An 18,095-nucleotide genomic window follows, 5' to 3' on the forward strand; every position below is an offset into this window, starting at 1 on the left:
AAATGCCGAGACTGCACATATGCAAACACACATGCTGAGAGGAAGGATTTAATAATTACTGTAGTTTTCTAGTGAGATGACAATTTTTAGTTACCATAAGAGTTGCATCCCTTAAAATTGGTAGTGAAAAAAGTAATTTGTAGCATAGAAAAAGATCTTCATAAAATCATTTACTTTCTTTGGAAGACTCCTAGATTTCTTAAAAAACTTTATATTATCAGTTGCATTACGACATCTCCACTTTCTTTATGTTATCACTGTGATAATATCAAGATGTTTTCATAAAACCAATAAAATGAGTTGTATAATTCAAGGTCTTAAAATAAGTATCAAGAAAGAGCAAAAACCAACAAGTTTTGTATAATTTCGAAAACCAGTGAAGTATTATTAACTAAATAACCTTTACAACTATTATCATTAATGATACTACACACAATGAAGATATACAAAACATTAGCAATTATACTCTACAAAGGACACTGAAAATGCATGTAGGACCAAGTGCCAACACTGACATTACAGGGAATGATAACTTCCACAGCTTTTTTGTTTCCAGTGACAGTGATACAGACTGTTCTTTTTTATTTTGAACAAACTCATATTGATTGTAATGTACAAATGCCAAGGACAGAACCTATTAAGTAAATATAATACTCCATATTAGCTGTTATGAGTCTATGCTCTTAAAATAAGTAACAGAAAAGAATGAAAAGCAACAAGCTTAGTGAAATTCAACAAATAATTAATTTCCCTAGAATACAAAGTGAAAATGAAAAATAAGAACTTATGGTATTATGAATTATATCCCAAAATAATCCTAGAATTACAGACTCAAGTCTTAATAATTTATAGTCCTGAACAAAATTCAGTCGGTCCAAATTAAATTTGAAACTGAAGGTGATGATGTGTCTGTGGTAGCTCTTAGAGTGTTGATATGCCAACAGTCTTTTGTCCAATCACAGTAATATACTTTCAGGTTTGAATTCACTAAAAATTCCAGTGAATGTCTCTATCCAAGAATTTTATGAGAGCACTTTTGTATTTTCAGAGAAAATAATCACTTGAATTCAATAATTTGAAGAAATAAAATTCCAGCCTGAAATGAAATACTGAACACAATTTATAATACAACTTGACTGTGCTAAGTCTTAAAGAACAAAAGAAAAATTCTCTCATTTACAAGATTATATAGTTCTCTAATTGACTTCAGGTCACAATTAGCATTTTCTATAAAAAAAAAATATTACCTATAAATGGGAAATAACCTTCTAGAATGATCCTGATGTTTTCAAAATAAAAATATTAGTTATTATTAGAAACCAGAACCTGGACTATGTCAAATACACTAAGGAAATTCCAAAACCTAGGCCTAGACCCAACTAAACATATTTACTTCTATTGATAATAATTCTGATTTTAAACCCATACGCATAGAAAATAATTTAGCTATGTATTAGTTGTTTACAGATAAAAGTCAATTCAGGTCAAGCACAAATGCCAATTTTGGACAAGGTCAAGTCCAACATACAATGTTACATTACAATAGCATGTTAACAAAATTAAAAAAAATAACATACAATGCAAATTAAATATACATAACATAGTTCTCTGTATTGCAGTGTGTGTGTACGTGGATTCCAAACCTATACAGTGTTACCTTCAATACAGTGGCCGATACGGTGAACCACTAAGCATGACATTTTGTTGGTGATGTACAGTATCAGAACATCACTACTGCATCCATTTCCAGTGCAATGTTCTCTTTGGTAGGTGACCAACAATGTGGGAAGATTTTATTAGCATGTGAAATCATGCAAAAAAATTAAGTAAATCACTGCACTTTATGCCATTTATTTGTTAAATCAACATATTTCCAATGTTAAATCTTTCTGACATATTTACCTGCAATACAAATAACAGAATAATCTTGTTATGTTGTAATATTCAAATATGAATGGCAAACCTGTCCAGCAGTGTCCAGAATGTCCAATTTTGCTGGCTCCCCATCAATTCTGGCTTGCTGCTGGTATGAATCTTCTGTAATGAAAAGTTAAGATCTTACAGAGAAGAAAAAAATATAAACTTTATTCTATACGGATTATACCCTTTGATTTAGCACCAATCTTACTTATCACTATTAAGTCTTTCATCTAAAATGTTCTGGAAACAGAACTGACCAACCTCAATTTACCGCCATTTTTCTGCTTGAAAAAATGCAGCAAAAACTCAAGGGAACACAGTATTTTTGAAAACCCACAGAACTCAAGATAAGCTGCATATTTACAAAAAAGAAATTGACTAAAAATGCAAAATGAAATAGTTTGCATTTAAATTACACAAACTAATTTAATTTTAAACATTTAGTTAAAAAGGTATCAATGGGTACCCGGGTTCTCTGGTTGCCACCAGTTCATAATTACCCAGGTAATAAAATTAGCTATTATATCTTCTGACGTCAGGAGCGAGCGACACACAGAATAACAGGTACAGTTCAAAGCTCATGTTATGATTCCTCATAGACCTCCGTCTACTGATCTTATATTTACGTCAGTTTCCTTTTTGTCTATTTATTGTAAATGTACAGACAACTTTCTTGAATTTTAAAAACATTTGTTAGATTCATTATAGTCTGATACACAACTGCATTGCAAACCAGTCTATACTGAAAAAAACGTGTGCCAAATATTGTGGAAATGGGCTTTATTGATTCGACTAATGGATATTATATGACCAAAAAATGTTAAAGAGGGATTTTGTTAAACTGAAGAACATGTTGCATCAGGAAAAGGACAAATCAATAGTGCTTTACAAATTTTGAAAGAGGAATTCGACAGTGATGTAATACAGCATTCAGAATGTGTGGACTTTATGACCTTTCAGAGAAAGTAAACGTGATGTAGACTAGTTAAAATGAATGTTTAAATAATTTATCATTTTATTCTGTGTCTGTATTCTCCTACTAATCCATACGGATTTAGTCGATTTGTGAAGAGACTTTTAACTAACTGCCGATCCAGGTAAATAGCATAAATAAATGTACAGTTTTCAATAATTTTTCTGTTATTATGGCATGTAATATATAAACTGCTCTTTGTATGCTCAGATTAAAATTTTTTTGCCACTTATATTAGTAATAATTACCCTTATCTCTCTCAGGGGGTTGACATGTATGAATTTACAACAAAGCAGTTCAGGTTCACATATGATACAATTTCCTTTGGATCAGGTACCCAGAAAGCGGATATCTCACAACATACAGTACTCATGCTCGATGACAACATAAGTGGATTATGATATAACAATACACTGTTAAGATGGCTTGTCAATATGGACAAAAAAATTGTTTATGTAACAATAGATAAATTCAAGTGCATTTTGTATCAGGTTTGCGAATTCCTTTCATGGGGACTCTGAATTTCTCCACTCCAAACCAAATGTTGTATATACAAATTTAAACAGCCAACAATGTCACCAATAAAAATAAAATTGCCAGATGATATATTTTGCCACCAATTAGGAAAATAAAATCACAGTTTGCAATATTGGCAAAGCCATACGTGACACTAGAAGAAACATTTTACACTTTATTTTTTGTACTTTTATGAAGAAAAAACTTTTTTTTTGTGTACGAGAAAAATACATATAAAATTTCAGGAGCCACTCCACGATCGTTATTATTCATGCGTGATCTCTTCCCCAAAATGATAATAAATGTTTTACGTTTTTTCTTGTGTAGTTTTCAGAAATAATTTTTTTTCCGTGTGTGTGAAAAATGCATGTATATAAAATTTTGGAAGCCATGCCACAACCATGTTATATCCAAATTCGCGTTATAACGGAGTGCGCTAGAGCGGGCTCACACTGTATATGAAATTTTGGGAGCCACACCACAACTGTGTTATATCCGAATTAGTATTATAACGGAGTGTGTTACAGCAGGGTCACACTGTACTTGAACCAATAAATAAAAGTTACTTTCAATACTGTACTAACCTATGGTTGGGTCATGGTATTCAAGAAATCTGTGGCTGACAAACTGTATCACCAGTGCTGAAATACAAACAGGACAAGATTATTTCAATTATTTTATCATTTAACAAACTTTTGTCTTCAAAAATTGCTGGAATGCAGCAGAAAATATACTGGTTTGGTGTGGTTTCTGGTGTTGTATGACAGAGCAACACTGCAAAGTTTATATCATGGCATGGAAAATAGAACAACATGCTTTGCCCAAGGACACATCATGTTATCTGATCTGATCTGTGTCAAGCCCTTAAATAAGCTCAACTACCTGTTATTTTATTTATGGTGAAAATTATCAGGCAACATACCTAGACTCCATGTATTTACCATTATATTATTCTTGTGAAATATAATTATTTATTAGTAGATTTCTTCAGGCTTTGTCCTTTTTTGATTTTTCATGCAACGTCATGTACGCTGATATGTGCAGCAAAGCAGGTTAGCTCCAGGGTACAAAATTAATGTTAACCCACTATCCTCAGTTTGTAATTTTGCAGACAGATCACTAAAACCCAGCCATTACTAATCCATTAGAACTGTGAAAATGACCACTGGATACTTAACAGTTAACAAGTAGTCCCGAGTTAGTATATCATTTAATGGTCAACTGTTCTGTTTATTGTGTGAACTGAGTACTTACTATCATTATGCACCTGACAAGGAACAATAAATGCTTATTGTGCAAATGGACAGGTGTTAAGCCACTCATCAATATTGTGATTGTTGTCAAAATGGTCAATGCACATGTATAACTAGCCTGGTGGACTGCTCCCAAGCAATGATTTCGTTATTGATGACAACAAGAGGTATAGGGTATCAGGCTACTATTGATCAAATATAATAGGGTCAGGCTTGCCTACTCAGTGAATAATCCTGCACTATACAAACAATGTTTGGTAATTTTTATTTTGTTGTTCATAAACATGCAATGCATTGTGCTTGGACAATTGTATATATATTTGTGGTGTATATCTATATTGTGTGCTCAATTTTTGTAAATGATTGTGGAATGTATTTTAAGATAACAGTCATTTCTAAACAACAGTTTTATACAGCTAACGTTTTGTCAATGTTGTAAGATATAAATAAGGTGGTGACACAGCTTTAGAGTCCACACTATTCTCAATGTTCTAGAATGAGACTTGTTTACAGTTTGATGGAATTTTCCATCAGAATGACTTATATCTAGATCAAGTGGGTATGTGCATAAATAAGTACTTGATAAACAAATAATTCTTTCCTGTTTTATATCCGTCTGTGGGAATCCATGACCAGAGTCTGCAGCTGCTCCCACTGCCTATGTGTGACAACACTTTCTTCAAATGCAAGGAGATCCACTAGGTGTCATGGAGACACCCACATTCATGCCACTGGCACCAGCTACACCTCGTCATCACCAGGTATGCAGAACTGGCCAGTGTCCTCATCCACAGCTACCACAGTGCCTACTGCGACATGGACCATTCCCTTGTGGCCAGCAAGGTGGGAATAATACCCAAGAAGCTGCACCATGCCAAGATGAAGGGTCGACCATGCATCAACACCTGATGTGCAAGCAACCCAGAGAAAACAGCAGTTCACCAGCAAACTGCAGGAAGCTCTCACCAAAGCGACAACTGATGACATCATTGACTCCAATTGTTCCCACCTCCGTGACTCTGTGTACAATTCAGCCATCACTGCTTACGGGAAGAAGGAGTGCACAAATGCCGACTGGTATGAGACCAACTGCGAGATGGAGCCTGTGACAGAAGCAAAGAGGAAAGCCCTCCTGGCATACAAGGCTGTACCTAGTACCAGTACACTACAAGCCATCAGGACTGCCAGGAGCAATGCTCAGGAGACCAACAGCCACTGTGCCAACACGTATTGGATGAACCTCTGCACCAGTACACAGAGAGCTACCGACACCAGAAAAGCAAGAGGAATGTATGAGGGTATCAAGAAGGTGACAGCCCCCCACCTCCAAGACTGCCCCCCTCAAGTCCAAGACAGGCAAAGTCAACACAGACCCGAGGAAACAACTGCAGTGATGGGTCAAGCACTATCTCAAGCTGTATTCAACCCAAAACATCATCACCGATAACGCCCTGGATGCTTTCCCAGATCTGCCAGTCATCAAGGAACAAGACACACTGCCCACCCTGGAAGAGCTTGGAAAAGCCATTAATCGCCTTAACTGTGGGAAGGCTCCTGGAAGCGACTGCATTCCGCCTTAAGTCCTCAAGAGCAGGAAATCAGCACTGCTCTAGCCCCAACACATACTCCTCTGCCTCTGCTGGGAACAGGGACACATCCCCCAGGACATGTGTGCTGCCAACATCATCACTTTGTACAAGAACAAAGGAGACCGTAGCAACTGCAACAACTACCGGGGCATCTCCCTCCTCAGCACTGTCGGATAGGCTTTCGCCCATGTTGCCTTGGCGCACTTGCTGACCCTAGCCTCCCACATCTACCCAGAGCCCCAGTGTGGCTTTCGAGCAGGCAGGTCAGTTATAGACATGATCTTCTCACTACACACGTTTCAGGAGAAGTGTCGCGAGCAGCAGATGTCACTCTACATTGCCTTCATAGACCTGACAAAGGCGTTTGATTTGGTCAGTCGGAGTGGACTCTTCAGACTCATGCAGAAGATTGGCTGCCCCCCCCCCCATGACTGCCCACTTTCATTATGTTGTTCCATGAGAACTTTCACAGCACAGTGCTTTAATAGCACAGCAATGGAGGCCTTCACAGTCATCAGTGGAGTCAAACAAGGCTGTGTCCTTGCGCCGACGCTCTTTGCCATCTTCTTTTCCATGCTCCTCCAGTACGCCTTCAAGGACTGCAGCGAGGGAGTGTCCATCCATACCAGGGCTGACTGCAAGCTGTTCAACATCGCCCGTCTTTGTGCTACGACTAAAGTCACAGAGGTCCTCATCCATGAACTGTTCTTTGTAGATGATGCAGCCTTGACATCACAAATGGAAGATGGACTGCCGCAGCTGGTATGCCGCCTCTCCCATGCCTGTAAGGAGTTTGGGCTGACCATCAGTATGAAGAAAATGAATGTCATGGGGCAGGATGCAGACTCCACTCCCTCTGTCACCATCGATGAGTACAACTTGGAAGTTGTTGAAAACTTCACATACCTCGGGTCTAACATCTCCAGCTCACTCTCCATTGATTCTGAGGTGAATGGCAGGATTGCCAAGGCTGCAGCAGTGATGGCCAGACTGAACAAGAGGGTCTGGAACAACCCCAACATCACTGAGAAGACTAAGCTGCACGTCTACCAGGCCTGCGTGCTCAGCACATTCTTCTACAGCAGCGAAACATGGACCACCTATCTGAGACATGAGAGGAAACTCAACAGCTTCCACCCGAGATGTTTGTGGCGCATTCTACACATTCAGTGGCAGGACAAAGTACCCAACACAGAGGTTCTGGAATGCGCCAACATGAACAGCATGTTCTCCATTCTCAGCGAGAGGTGCCTTCGCTGGCTCAGCCATGTCAAGAGAATGTACCCATGCTGCATTCCCAAGGACATGTTATATGGGGAGTTAGCAGAAGGCGCATGACTGTCTGGACAATCATGACTACACTACAAAGATGGTTGCAAGAAGGACATAAAGACAGCCAACATCAATGTCGACGACTGGGAGAGCTGTGCTAATCACCGTTGCACCTGGCACCTAAACATCAGATAGGATGTTCAAAAAGCCGAGGAAGACAGGAACATAAAGCAAGCTGAAAAGAGAGCTAGAAAGAAGGAGAAACAACTTACTCTGGAGCTACACCATCATCTCCCATAGATGGACAGACGCCAAGAGAAGAGATTTATTTAAATTATTTATTGGAATTACTAAGTGCTTATTAACTTCAGATTAACACCTAACTCATTCCAAGACATTCTGGATTGCATCAGTGTGGTACATCAGGACATTCAAGAATATTAGAATTCAGCTGGAATATTTGATACTATTGGACCTGTAAACGAACACTGAGGATTATTAGGGATTTAATTCACATTACTGTAAGTGTTCCTTAAATTTTCTCTTTGAAACGTGAAGAAATAAATTCTTTGTTGATTTTACTAAACTTGTTCAGTTTTGTTTCTTTTGGTTACATAGTTTCAGGAATAGAGTTGGAACAATATGGAAGTATTTGCAAGGTGCACAGCCATCACCAAAACAGCATTATTTAGATAATGACAACAGACAGTGTGATCAAGAGACTGAAAAAGTACCCAATTTGTTGGAAAAATAAACACAAATGGCTCAAGTATGATCCAGGAAATGACTGTGATGTTGTGCACCTTCTGCACAGAGTATTTGGAGAAAATACTGATGTGTACTGGGTACTCCATTTTTGAGTTATGTTGGTGAAATACATTTCCTATTGTTTTGTCTGTTGCTTGTTTGATGCTTTTGCATAGCAACACAAGTAGTAATATTGTGCTGAGGCAATTGGAGCAAAGTGCTTTGCCTAAGGACATAGCTGACCTTGGTAAGATTCAAACCTGCACCCTTTTGATTGTGTGTATGGCACACTAACCAATGAGCCACTACAGCTAACGCTATTGCTTCAGGTTAATGAGTAATAAATGTTGTATTAAAAACTGAACTGGCCTCTGTTTTATTTTAACAATGTCAGTGAAAGTTTGGCAGGAGCAGAAAACAATTTTTGGGCTGATCCTGTGGGTTAATTCTCTCATGAAAAAAAACAAAACAATGTGCGGCTAAAAAGGTTGCTTAAATTCATTAATACTAAAGGGCTCATAAGTAATTACAGTATTCTCTTTATTTATAGGTCATTGATAAGCAACATAAAGGTCAGTGATTAGGACAGATGTCTGCCACCCATGGCACATGTGCCAATGGTGGCAAACCAGACTCTTTGGAAAGGCATGTAATACAAGTTGTAGTTTTGTACTGTATGTACTAAAAATGATCACTCAATTAAATGGATGAATGTTACCTGACTCACAACACTCTACAATTGAGTGGACCTGGTATAGCCATTCTGAAAGATTGCTGATGCCTGGATTAGGATTTTATATTCAAATTAAGAATTCATGTGCAAATTAGGTATTTAACGTATAAATGAAGTAGACTTCACTTATAAGTGAATTATGAGGCAGTCACCTACTACACTTAAAGGTCACTTATAGGTGCTATATAGCAGAATTAGTCATTTCACTTGTGTAAGTGAAGTCCAGTTCACATAACAGTTACATTTAAGTGATTCACTCACTACTTATACATTAGATCCAAGTGAATTTCTACTAAATAAACTGATTTTGAGCTTTTAATGAAAGTCTCTTCCCTAGCCCCCCTCCCCTCGTGTCCTTATATAAATACAAATCAGTTTCACAGAATTTATAGCTGTACATGGAAATGGCTACCTACAAGTTCTGATCTTATGAAAAAATATTCAATCCAATTTTTAGCAGAATAAAAGAAATAAGTGATAACCATAAACTTAAGTTATTCCCCCAAGAAATAAATACAATTTCTCTTTCAAAGATATGCATCAGGCAGAATCCATCATCATCAAGTAAGATCCTTTTGACCAAATTTGAAAGGTTCTGAATCGTGCACTGCAGGCTAAAATTAGTATTTCAATCAGATTTGATGGCCATTCTACTGCAGTCTAATATTAGTATTTTAGTTTTCAATCAGATTTGATGGCCATTCTACTGCAGGCTAATATTAGCATGTTAGTTTTCAATCAGATTTGATGGCCATTCTACTGCAGGCTAATATTAGTACTGTAGTTTTCAATCAGATTTGATGGCCATTCTACTGCAGGCTAATATTAATATTGTAGTTTTCAATCAGATTTGAGGGCCATTCTACTTCAGGCTAATATTAATATTGTAGTTTTCAATCAGATTTGATGGTCTTTCTACTGCAGGCTAATATCAGTATTGTAGTTTTCAATCAGATTTGATGGCCATTCTACTGTTGGCTAATATTAGAATTGTAGTTTTCAATCAGATTTGATGGCCATTCTACTGCTGGCTAATATTAATATTGTAGTTTTCAATCAGATTTGATGGCCATTCTACTGCTGGCTAATATTAGCATTGTAGCTTTCAATCAGATTTGATGGTCACTCAACTGCAGGCTAATATTAGTATGTTAGTTTTCAATCAGATTTAATGGTCATTCAACTGCAGGCTAATATTAGTATTGTAGTTTTCAATCAGATTTGATGGCCATTCTACTGCAGGCTAATATTAATATTGTAGTTTTCAATCAGATTTGATGGCCATTCTACTGCAGGCTAATATTAGCATGTTAGTTTTCAATCAGATTTAATGGTCATTCAACTGCAGGCTAATATTAGTATTGTAGTTTTCAATCAGATTTGATGGTCTTTCTACTGCAGGCTAATATTAATATTGTAGTTTTCAATCAGATTTGATGGCCATTCTACTGCAGGCTAATATTAGCATGTTAGTTTTCAATCAGATTTGATGGCCATTCTACTGCAGGCTAATATTAGCATGTTAGTTTTCAATCAGATTTGATGGCCATTCTACTGCAGACTAATATTAGTACTGTAGTTTTCAATCAGATTTGATGGCCATTCTACTGCAGGCTAATATTAATATTGTAGTTTTAAATCAGATTTGAGGGCCATTCTACTTCAGGCTAATATTAATATTGTAGTTTTCAATCAGATTTGATGGTCTTTCTACTGCAGGCTAATATCAGTATTGTAGTTTTCAATCAGATTTGATGGCCATTCTACTGCTGGCTAATATTAGTATTGTAGTTTTCAATCAGATTTGATGGCCATTCTACTGCTGGCTAATATTAGTATTTTAGTTTTCAATGAGAATTGATGGCCATTCTACTGCAGGCTAATATTAGTATTGTAGTTTTCAATCAGATTTGATGGCCATTCTACTGCAGGCTAATATTAGTATTGTAGTTTTCAATCAGATTTGATGGTCATTCTATTGCAGGCTAATATTAGTATTGTAGTTTTCAATCAGATTTGATGGCCATTCTACTGCAGGCTAATACTAATATTGTAGTATTCAATCACATTTGATGGTCATTCCATTGCAGCTGATAACAGAAGACTAATAAACTTTAATAGGATATGATGCTGAAAATCACAAAATGCAAACAAAACAAAACCACCCAACGGAACATGTCAGCTTGTAGATGCAGAATGCCATGGGTTAAATTCAAGACATGAAACCATGACCAAGTCTAAATAACAATAAAGTTCACACAGGAAATCTTTTGGGCTCGATCCTTTGCCACTGAAAAAAAATCTTCTTGGTGTCAAAGAGTATTATTAAGTGTTCAATGATAGTTATTTTTTTTATCTATTTATGATTTTATTAGAATATACACAGCTGAATGTTTGTCACAAAATACCATTTTCAATGTTAGTACAACAAATAATTTATTAGCTTCATGTGTATGATCCATCAAAGTTGGAAATTGTTTAGACCATGAACTTCCATATCATTTATACTTAACAGATTATGGCTTATATAATTTATACGTGAAATGGAAGTGAAGCATGTATCAATTTTGTTTTCACTTATGCTGTACCTATCCATATAGAGCCTAATATTTCACTTACTTCGTTATAAAAGTAATATATTGAGTTATAAGTCCTAAAAAAAAATCACACAAACATCAATTGTAAGTCAGAATATGTTATTTCTGTAAGTGAAAAAAAATCTTAATTTCATGTCCTGTAGCTCTAGTTCTACTTGTGTACTGCACCTGAAATGGCATCCTCCAACGCAGCAGACACAGACCAACAAAACAAAGTGTCAACTATATTTATATAAGATATGCAATGGGGGGAGGCAATATTGTTATCGCCAGCAAGCTAGGCAAAGTTCACCTAATCGTAACAGGTATTCAAATTACACAGTAAGCATTCTTTACTCAAAAACAACTATACTGTCAAACATTACAGTAATCATAAAAAAAATTCCTATCAAGTAACAAAGCTCTTATTCAAGAAGGGTTTTCTTTTTAATATCCAGCTTCATGGTAAGGTGGCACTTTTTAAATTATGGAAATATATTATTTAATGAAATCTGCATCAACATTTACAGCTACCTCCTTTTAGTACACTGGATAACTCACAGGCACTACATCAAGAAGAAAGCAACATTCCTTATGAAGCCTTTTCACAAAAGTAACCATTTCATTAAGATGGCACTTTTTAATAAAAGAAGAAACATTTTCATGAAGATGGTGCTCTTTCACAAAAGTAACTTTGTCTTTGTGAGAAAAACTTTAATGAAGATTTTACTTTCTTTCACGTAAAAGTAGCTTTTTTGTTGAGGGTTTAAAATTTAACAAAAGAAGAAAAAAATCAGTCTTTATGAACATTGTATCCTTGGTGATTTATTAAATTAAATGCACAAAAATATTAAGGGTATCCTTCTCTGACTAATAAGAAAAGGGGATGAGAATAGATTAGATATCTAACTAACCTGTAATTAGTGAAAGTAAAAAGAATCTAACTAAGTCTAATACCCAGCAGCATTTATGCCACTCCAAAGATCCATGGATAGCTAATGTACATTTTTTATATTAATGTTTATTTTTTGGCTGTCTTCAATTAGCTTGCTAAAAGCTAAAACCAATATGATAACCCAAGACCAGTTAATTGCTGATGGATGACCTAACACCAGCCATCATAAATCCGCTGAATCTTTAAATTTTTCACTATGATGAGTTCACATGTAGTCTTATGTCAGACAGGTCTAATAAAACAAAATGTCATCCCTTTTCATGGTTAAATGATCCATTTATTGTGTTAACTGAGTAACTGCCAAGACAATGTACTTTATGAGGTACAATGAATGCAATTGGTGGAAACAGTTGTGTTCTTCCACCCAAATAAATATAAGGTAATGATTGTAAAAATAGTCATAATCCACACTGATCTAACAAGGTACCCTGGCACACTGTACTGCTGGATAGGCTGGTAAAGACAGGCTTGGGCTCCGTATTTTGCAGTAAAGCAACACAAGTAGGCTATTTAGTACTGAGGCAATCAGAGTAAAGTGCCTTGCCCAAGGACATGCCATGGTAACCAGTTTAATACAATATAATAGACTATAATTATGTATCCAAACTCACAGCATTTCAGCTGCAAGTCTGGTATTTTAACCATAATCATTGATCCACCATACCTCCTGACTTGATTACAAAATGCAGGAGGTCACATTAAACCACAGCTCCGAACCTGTACACCGTAGGTAAAGTTGCATTCACTAAATATGTACTTACTGTTTGGTTACAAAGCCACTGTATCAGCTGGGGTAGTGCAAAATCTTCATGATAAATTTTATTAAATGAGTATTAATAACAAAAATATCACTTTCTTCACAAAAAACTGACTTTACATGTTGATGCAAACCTTTTAGAGAAAGTTAATCCTTACACTACATAGTTTTTGTTTTCATGAAAAGGTGAATACTTAATGAAGAATGTAACTTAAAGAAATCTTTAACCATAAATATACATTGATGCAAATTTCTTTATGAAAGAAATCCAGGTTCTTCATGAAAAAAATTAAGCAACATGAAAGATATGATTTGTTTTAATAAAAAATAACTTTTAATGACTTTTTTCTGTCAAAATAATGAAAAATTCTTTATTTCTTTAGACTGGGTACACACTACATATATTTACAAGAAAAATAAATCATCAATAGTAAATTCTACTAAAAAATGTTCAGGAGACATTTCCAACTAAATTCATCTCCATCATATCAAATGCCAGTGCTAATTCAGCAGTATGGGTTGTTTTCACAGACGTCACCATTTACTTCATCGAAACGATAAATAGATTATACTTAAAATTAAGTGCCATATAGCACGAAAATAAAAATATAGCTGTATGTTCCCTTGCTTATATCGAAAGACAGAATAGTGCAGTTGAACCGAGATTGTGCATATTGCTATGAAATAGAAATGCAGTTATTTTTGTTTACAAACAGACAATATTGACATTTTTAAATTCATATCATATCCCTAAGCTTGTCATCTTGAAAGAGTATTTCCGGACAATGATTTCTGGGATACGTTATCAGTTACGAATTAAAATTTCACAGTATGTGTTTTATGCCAGAACTTTTACGTACAAATAATTTTCGTGTCAACAGGTGTTTGTGCCAGATATAGTTGACAAACCAATTTAATTAGTATAGTCAGATATTGTATTTGTGGTGGAAATGATGGACATAGGATGATACTGAATCAAAGCGATAACCATTCAAAGAAGTTTCATCTTTAGTATGTTCAAATGAAACACGTACCTAACTGACCATGACTTTATGTTGAATGTCAAAATGAAGTATTCCTGAAATGCTTTTAGAAATATGAAATTATATATTAACAATTAGCTTTTAAACTTGAACAATAACCAAATGATTTCAGAACCCGGGGGAAAATGTAAAGGCTATACACAGCATCCAATATATCTGGAGGAGAAAGAACCCGGTGGAAAACGTAAAGGCTATACACAGCATCCAATATATCTGGTGGAGAAAGAACCCGGGGGGAAAACATAAAGGCTATAAACAGCATCCAATATATCTGGTGGAGAAAGAACCTGGGGGGAAATGTAAAGGCTATACACAGCATCCAATATATCTGGGGAAAAACGTAAGAAGAACCACTGACTCATGGAAAATTACTGGCAAGCCGTCTTATAGAGCTGCAGACTCAAACCCATGCAGACAGAGGTGAATTTCAGTCATCTAAGAAGTCGGGCACCTTTGACCACTCTGTCACCCTGGGCCCCAGGAAATTTTGTAATCCTGACATATATTGCTATGATTCTAATAACACACCACAAAATGACCCTCACCACATTTATATCAACACTGATGGAGGTGATATGTCTCCTAAAAATAGCATAGATCCAAAATTGCACTCAACATGGACTATATTTTTCCAAACTACATACATCTGCTTGGAAAGAGCAAGATATGGTTTGAAATTTGTATGATATAAATGGTTAACTTTCAGTTTGACTAAGACTGTAATTGCGCAAGGTAACTACTTTGATAAATAGAAGGTGGGATATAATTCATAATGGATTGGAGGCTGACTATAGCTAAACAAATCTTCATGATCTTTAAGAAAACAGAACATTGTTTCACTAAAATGTCAACTTTTTGTCAAAAAGGTTTTATGAAATGAATGGCAAAGCCCCACCGACCACCGATTTCTAGGAATAATTTAATTTTTTTCTCGAGACCGGTTGTAGAATGATATAATTTGTCTGCTCTAATTTCCATACGATTACTAAGACGAAGTGGAATGAGCAGACATGTCAATTTCTTTGGGCAACGGAGCGCTGAAATTAAGGTTACAAACAACGATAGTTTTCTGATAATTCCAGTCTCCAAAATCAATATACAAACCACTTTTGCCAACTCCGCCATCTCCGAGTATAACGAGCTTGTAAAGTCGGACTCCTCTGGAACTTGCTGCTATGGATTGCGATGAAGTCATCTTGGGCCAAAATTTTACAAATATTTACAAACTCTTTAACCTTGCAATCTGAAGCTTGTCAATGGCCATATCTTGTAGAAAGATGTACCCCTCCTGAAAAAATGTACGATTAATTAGCTATACGCCAATCTCACATTAAATGAATCTGCGTCTCCAATATTCTAGCTAATTATACAGGCGAATTGAGTCACAAACTATTCCAACTGGGCTTATATGTGATAAAATAACTTCTAAAAATAGACCAGTAAATATTTTTTTATGGTTCACGGGATAAGACAAGTACGTAAATGAAAAAGCGGCGTCTATTGGTCATTACAAATAATATGTAATTTGATTGGTTTATTGCTATTTACCCCCACCCCCAACATTCGGTTACACTCGTCTCTTTAATATGCAAGTCGAATAACTTCGACTTCTCATATCGTTCTCGTCTTTCTGATGGAATCGAAACGTCGCTCGGTCATTTCCGTCAGATCATAAAATAACCTCGGAAGTATTTGCAGAATACACATAAATTTTATCTCTTTGGTGAGTTGCCTCTGGCAAAAAAGGCTGAGATGGATCGGCCCGATCGTGTCTTTAGGGGCGCTCTACAGTTTCGTATTTTGCATTGGTTAGATTTTTACAGAAAAAGAATTTCCTAGGATTTCCTCACTGGTTGCACATGCTATTTAAAAAAGACATTGCATATCTGAGATACTATTAAAAGAACTTTTAATTCCCTTTATTTTGATTGGTGTAATTTGGGACAAGACTTGCGATAGATGATAGATCCAAAAGATAAATTAGCTAAGTGGTATGTACATGTATATATATTTTTTTTTTTACTCCTGGTGACTTCATCTAATTTGTTAAAGTTTTATTCATGGCTGTAAATGCAGAGTATCGGTAATTAGATTTTCTCTTCGTGACTAGGGTCTGTTAAGCGCCTAAAATTACATAGGAATATAGATACTTAAGCGTGTGTTGAAAATTTCTAATAATAATCTCAATACTGCGACTTAATAGCGACTTTAGGTTAATTTCTCATTGGCTGATGGGGTTTAGATGGTTCAAAGTCACATGAATAGGCATTTTTGTAAATATAAATGAATTTAGTAGCATAATCAGTAATGTGGGGTATGTTGTGAAATATATTTGTAATAGAAGGCGTATATAAGGAGAAGCAGCAGAGGGGCTGTACAGACCGAAACTTTTTGCACAATAAACCCCTCCAGGAAACTATTCCTCGATAGAGGGCTTATTTCGACGAAATAAACCCTTCTATTCAGAATACAGGACAAAAAAAAATGTCCCCCGAAAACTCGAAGAGTTTCCAGGGACAAACTCGTTGAGTTTGCACTGACAACTTGGGTTACTTCAATAAATCTGAAACAGTTTCCGTGGCGGGGTCGTTATTGAAAAATCCATGGGTCGGGTCCATCCCCTCTGCTGCTCTGGGAAATGAGTTTCCAAGGAAAAACATTTTTATGTTAGCGGAATTAAATCATTGACAAATAAATAATGGCAAATATTGGAGAAGCACATACGACTAGATTAGCTCGAGAACGTCTCGAAGCAATTCAGAAATTTCTTCCTGTCCGTGATAGTGTCAGACAAAAATTACAACTAAGACAGCAAGCACGGGAAGGCTTTGCAGAGACTACGGAGGAATTATTTAAACCCGTGACCAAAGCTACTGAAAAATCCGCAGCTGTTACCAAAGAGGCTTTAATAGAGCAAAGGAAAATTTTACAGGATATTTCATCTGGACTTAAACCCCCGCCTCCACCCGATGAAGTTGTTGTGTCAGTACCTGCTGGTAAGCGAGTAACAGGGAGAATTACTGACCCCGCCAAAAGATTTACGCCGGATTATATTGAACTTCTTAAAAATGTACCAGAAGAGAAATTACCTGAGACAATACTGTTAGGATTGATTAGAAGAGATGTGTCTTTAAACCCAGAACACGGTTCTATGACAGATGATAATTTTATCAAATATTCGTATCGTATACGTGAAAATAAAAAACAAATCAGCAGGGACGATACAAAATACGATAGACTTGTAGATGCTATACGTAAACTTGAAATTCCACCATCGCAACCTCAAGAAGAAAAATCACCGTTGCAACACACAGAACGACAACAATATCCTTCACGGCGAAGAGCAATAGATCCTGACCTAACTCCGTTAAGTGAATACGAGGCTGCATCTGAAGGAAGTCCGCGGGGCCAAAAATTCAAACAAACTAGGTCGCCGATAATTAGCTTAACAACATCTTCTGAAAGTTTGCCTCAAGACATTTTATCCCCAAGAATTGTACCATCAACAGGGGAGGGTTTAGGATCCGGTTTTATTGCCTGCCCTAATAATATCATCGATGATGTATCACGGTTGGAAGTTCTCATCGGAGGAAGACGTGCCGGAAACAATTCTCCGGAAATTATAAATGAAGCCGCAGATATCTGTCAGAGACTATTTCAGCGTGGCATCATGGATATCAGCATCTACCGGGGGCTCATTGATGAACTCGCAGACGGTTACCACAGCGACTAATAATTAAATTTGCTAGCAAATTCAGTTA

The 18,095-nt window shown here is 36.3% G+C and overlaps 1 protein-coding gene across 1 annotated transcript in view; it reads right to left on the reverse strand.

Annotated features, from left to right (window-relative positions):
* Positions 1–15,770, reverse strand: part of LOC149800594 (GTP-binding protein Rit2-like) — a 34,861-nt gene extending 19,091 nt beyond the window's left edge. The window contains exons 1-3 of the mRNA XM_089954572.1: positions 15,439–15,770; positions 3,994–4,050; positions 1,964–2,037 (exon numbers count right to left, since the gene is read on the reverse strand). Coding sequence (XP_089810698.1) covers positions 1,964–2,037; positions 3,994–4,050; positions 15,439–15,529 — 222 coding nt within the window. The 5' untranslated portion in view covers positions 15,530–15,770. The remainder of the gene's footprint in view (positions 1–1,963; positions 2,038–3,993; positions 4,051–15,438) is intronic.
* Between the last annotated feature and the right edge of the window lie 2,325 nt (positions 15,771–18,095).

Source organism: Sinohyriopsis cumingii, chromosome 4, assembly GCF_028554795.1.
Source record: "Sinohyriopsis cumingii isolate HCF-2022 chromosome 4, ASM2855479v2, whole genome shotgun sequence".
NCBI classification, from domain to species: domain Eukaryota; kingdom Metazoa; phylum Mollusca; class Bivalvia; order Unionida; family Unionidae; genus Sinohyriopsis; species Sinohyriopsis cumingii.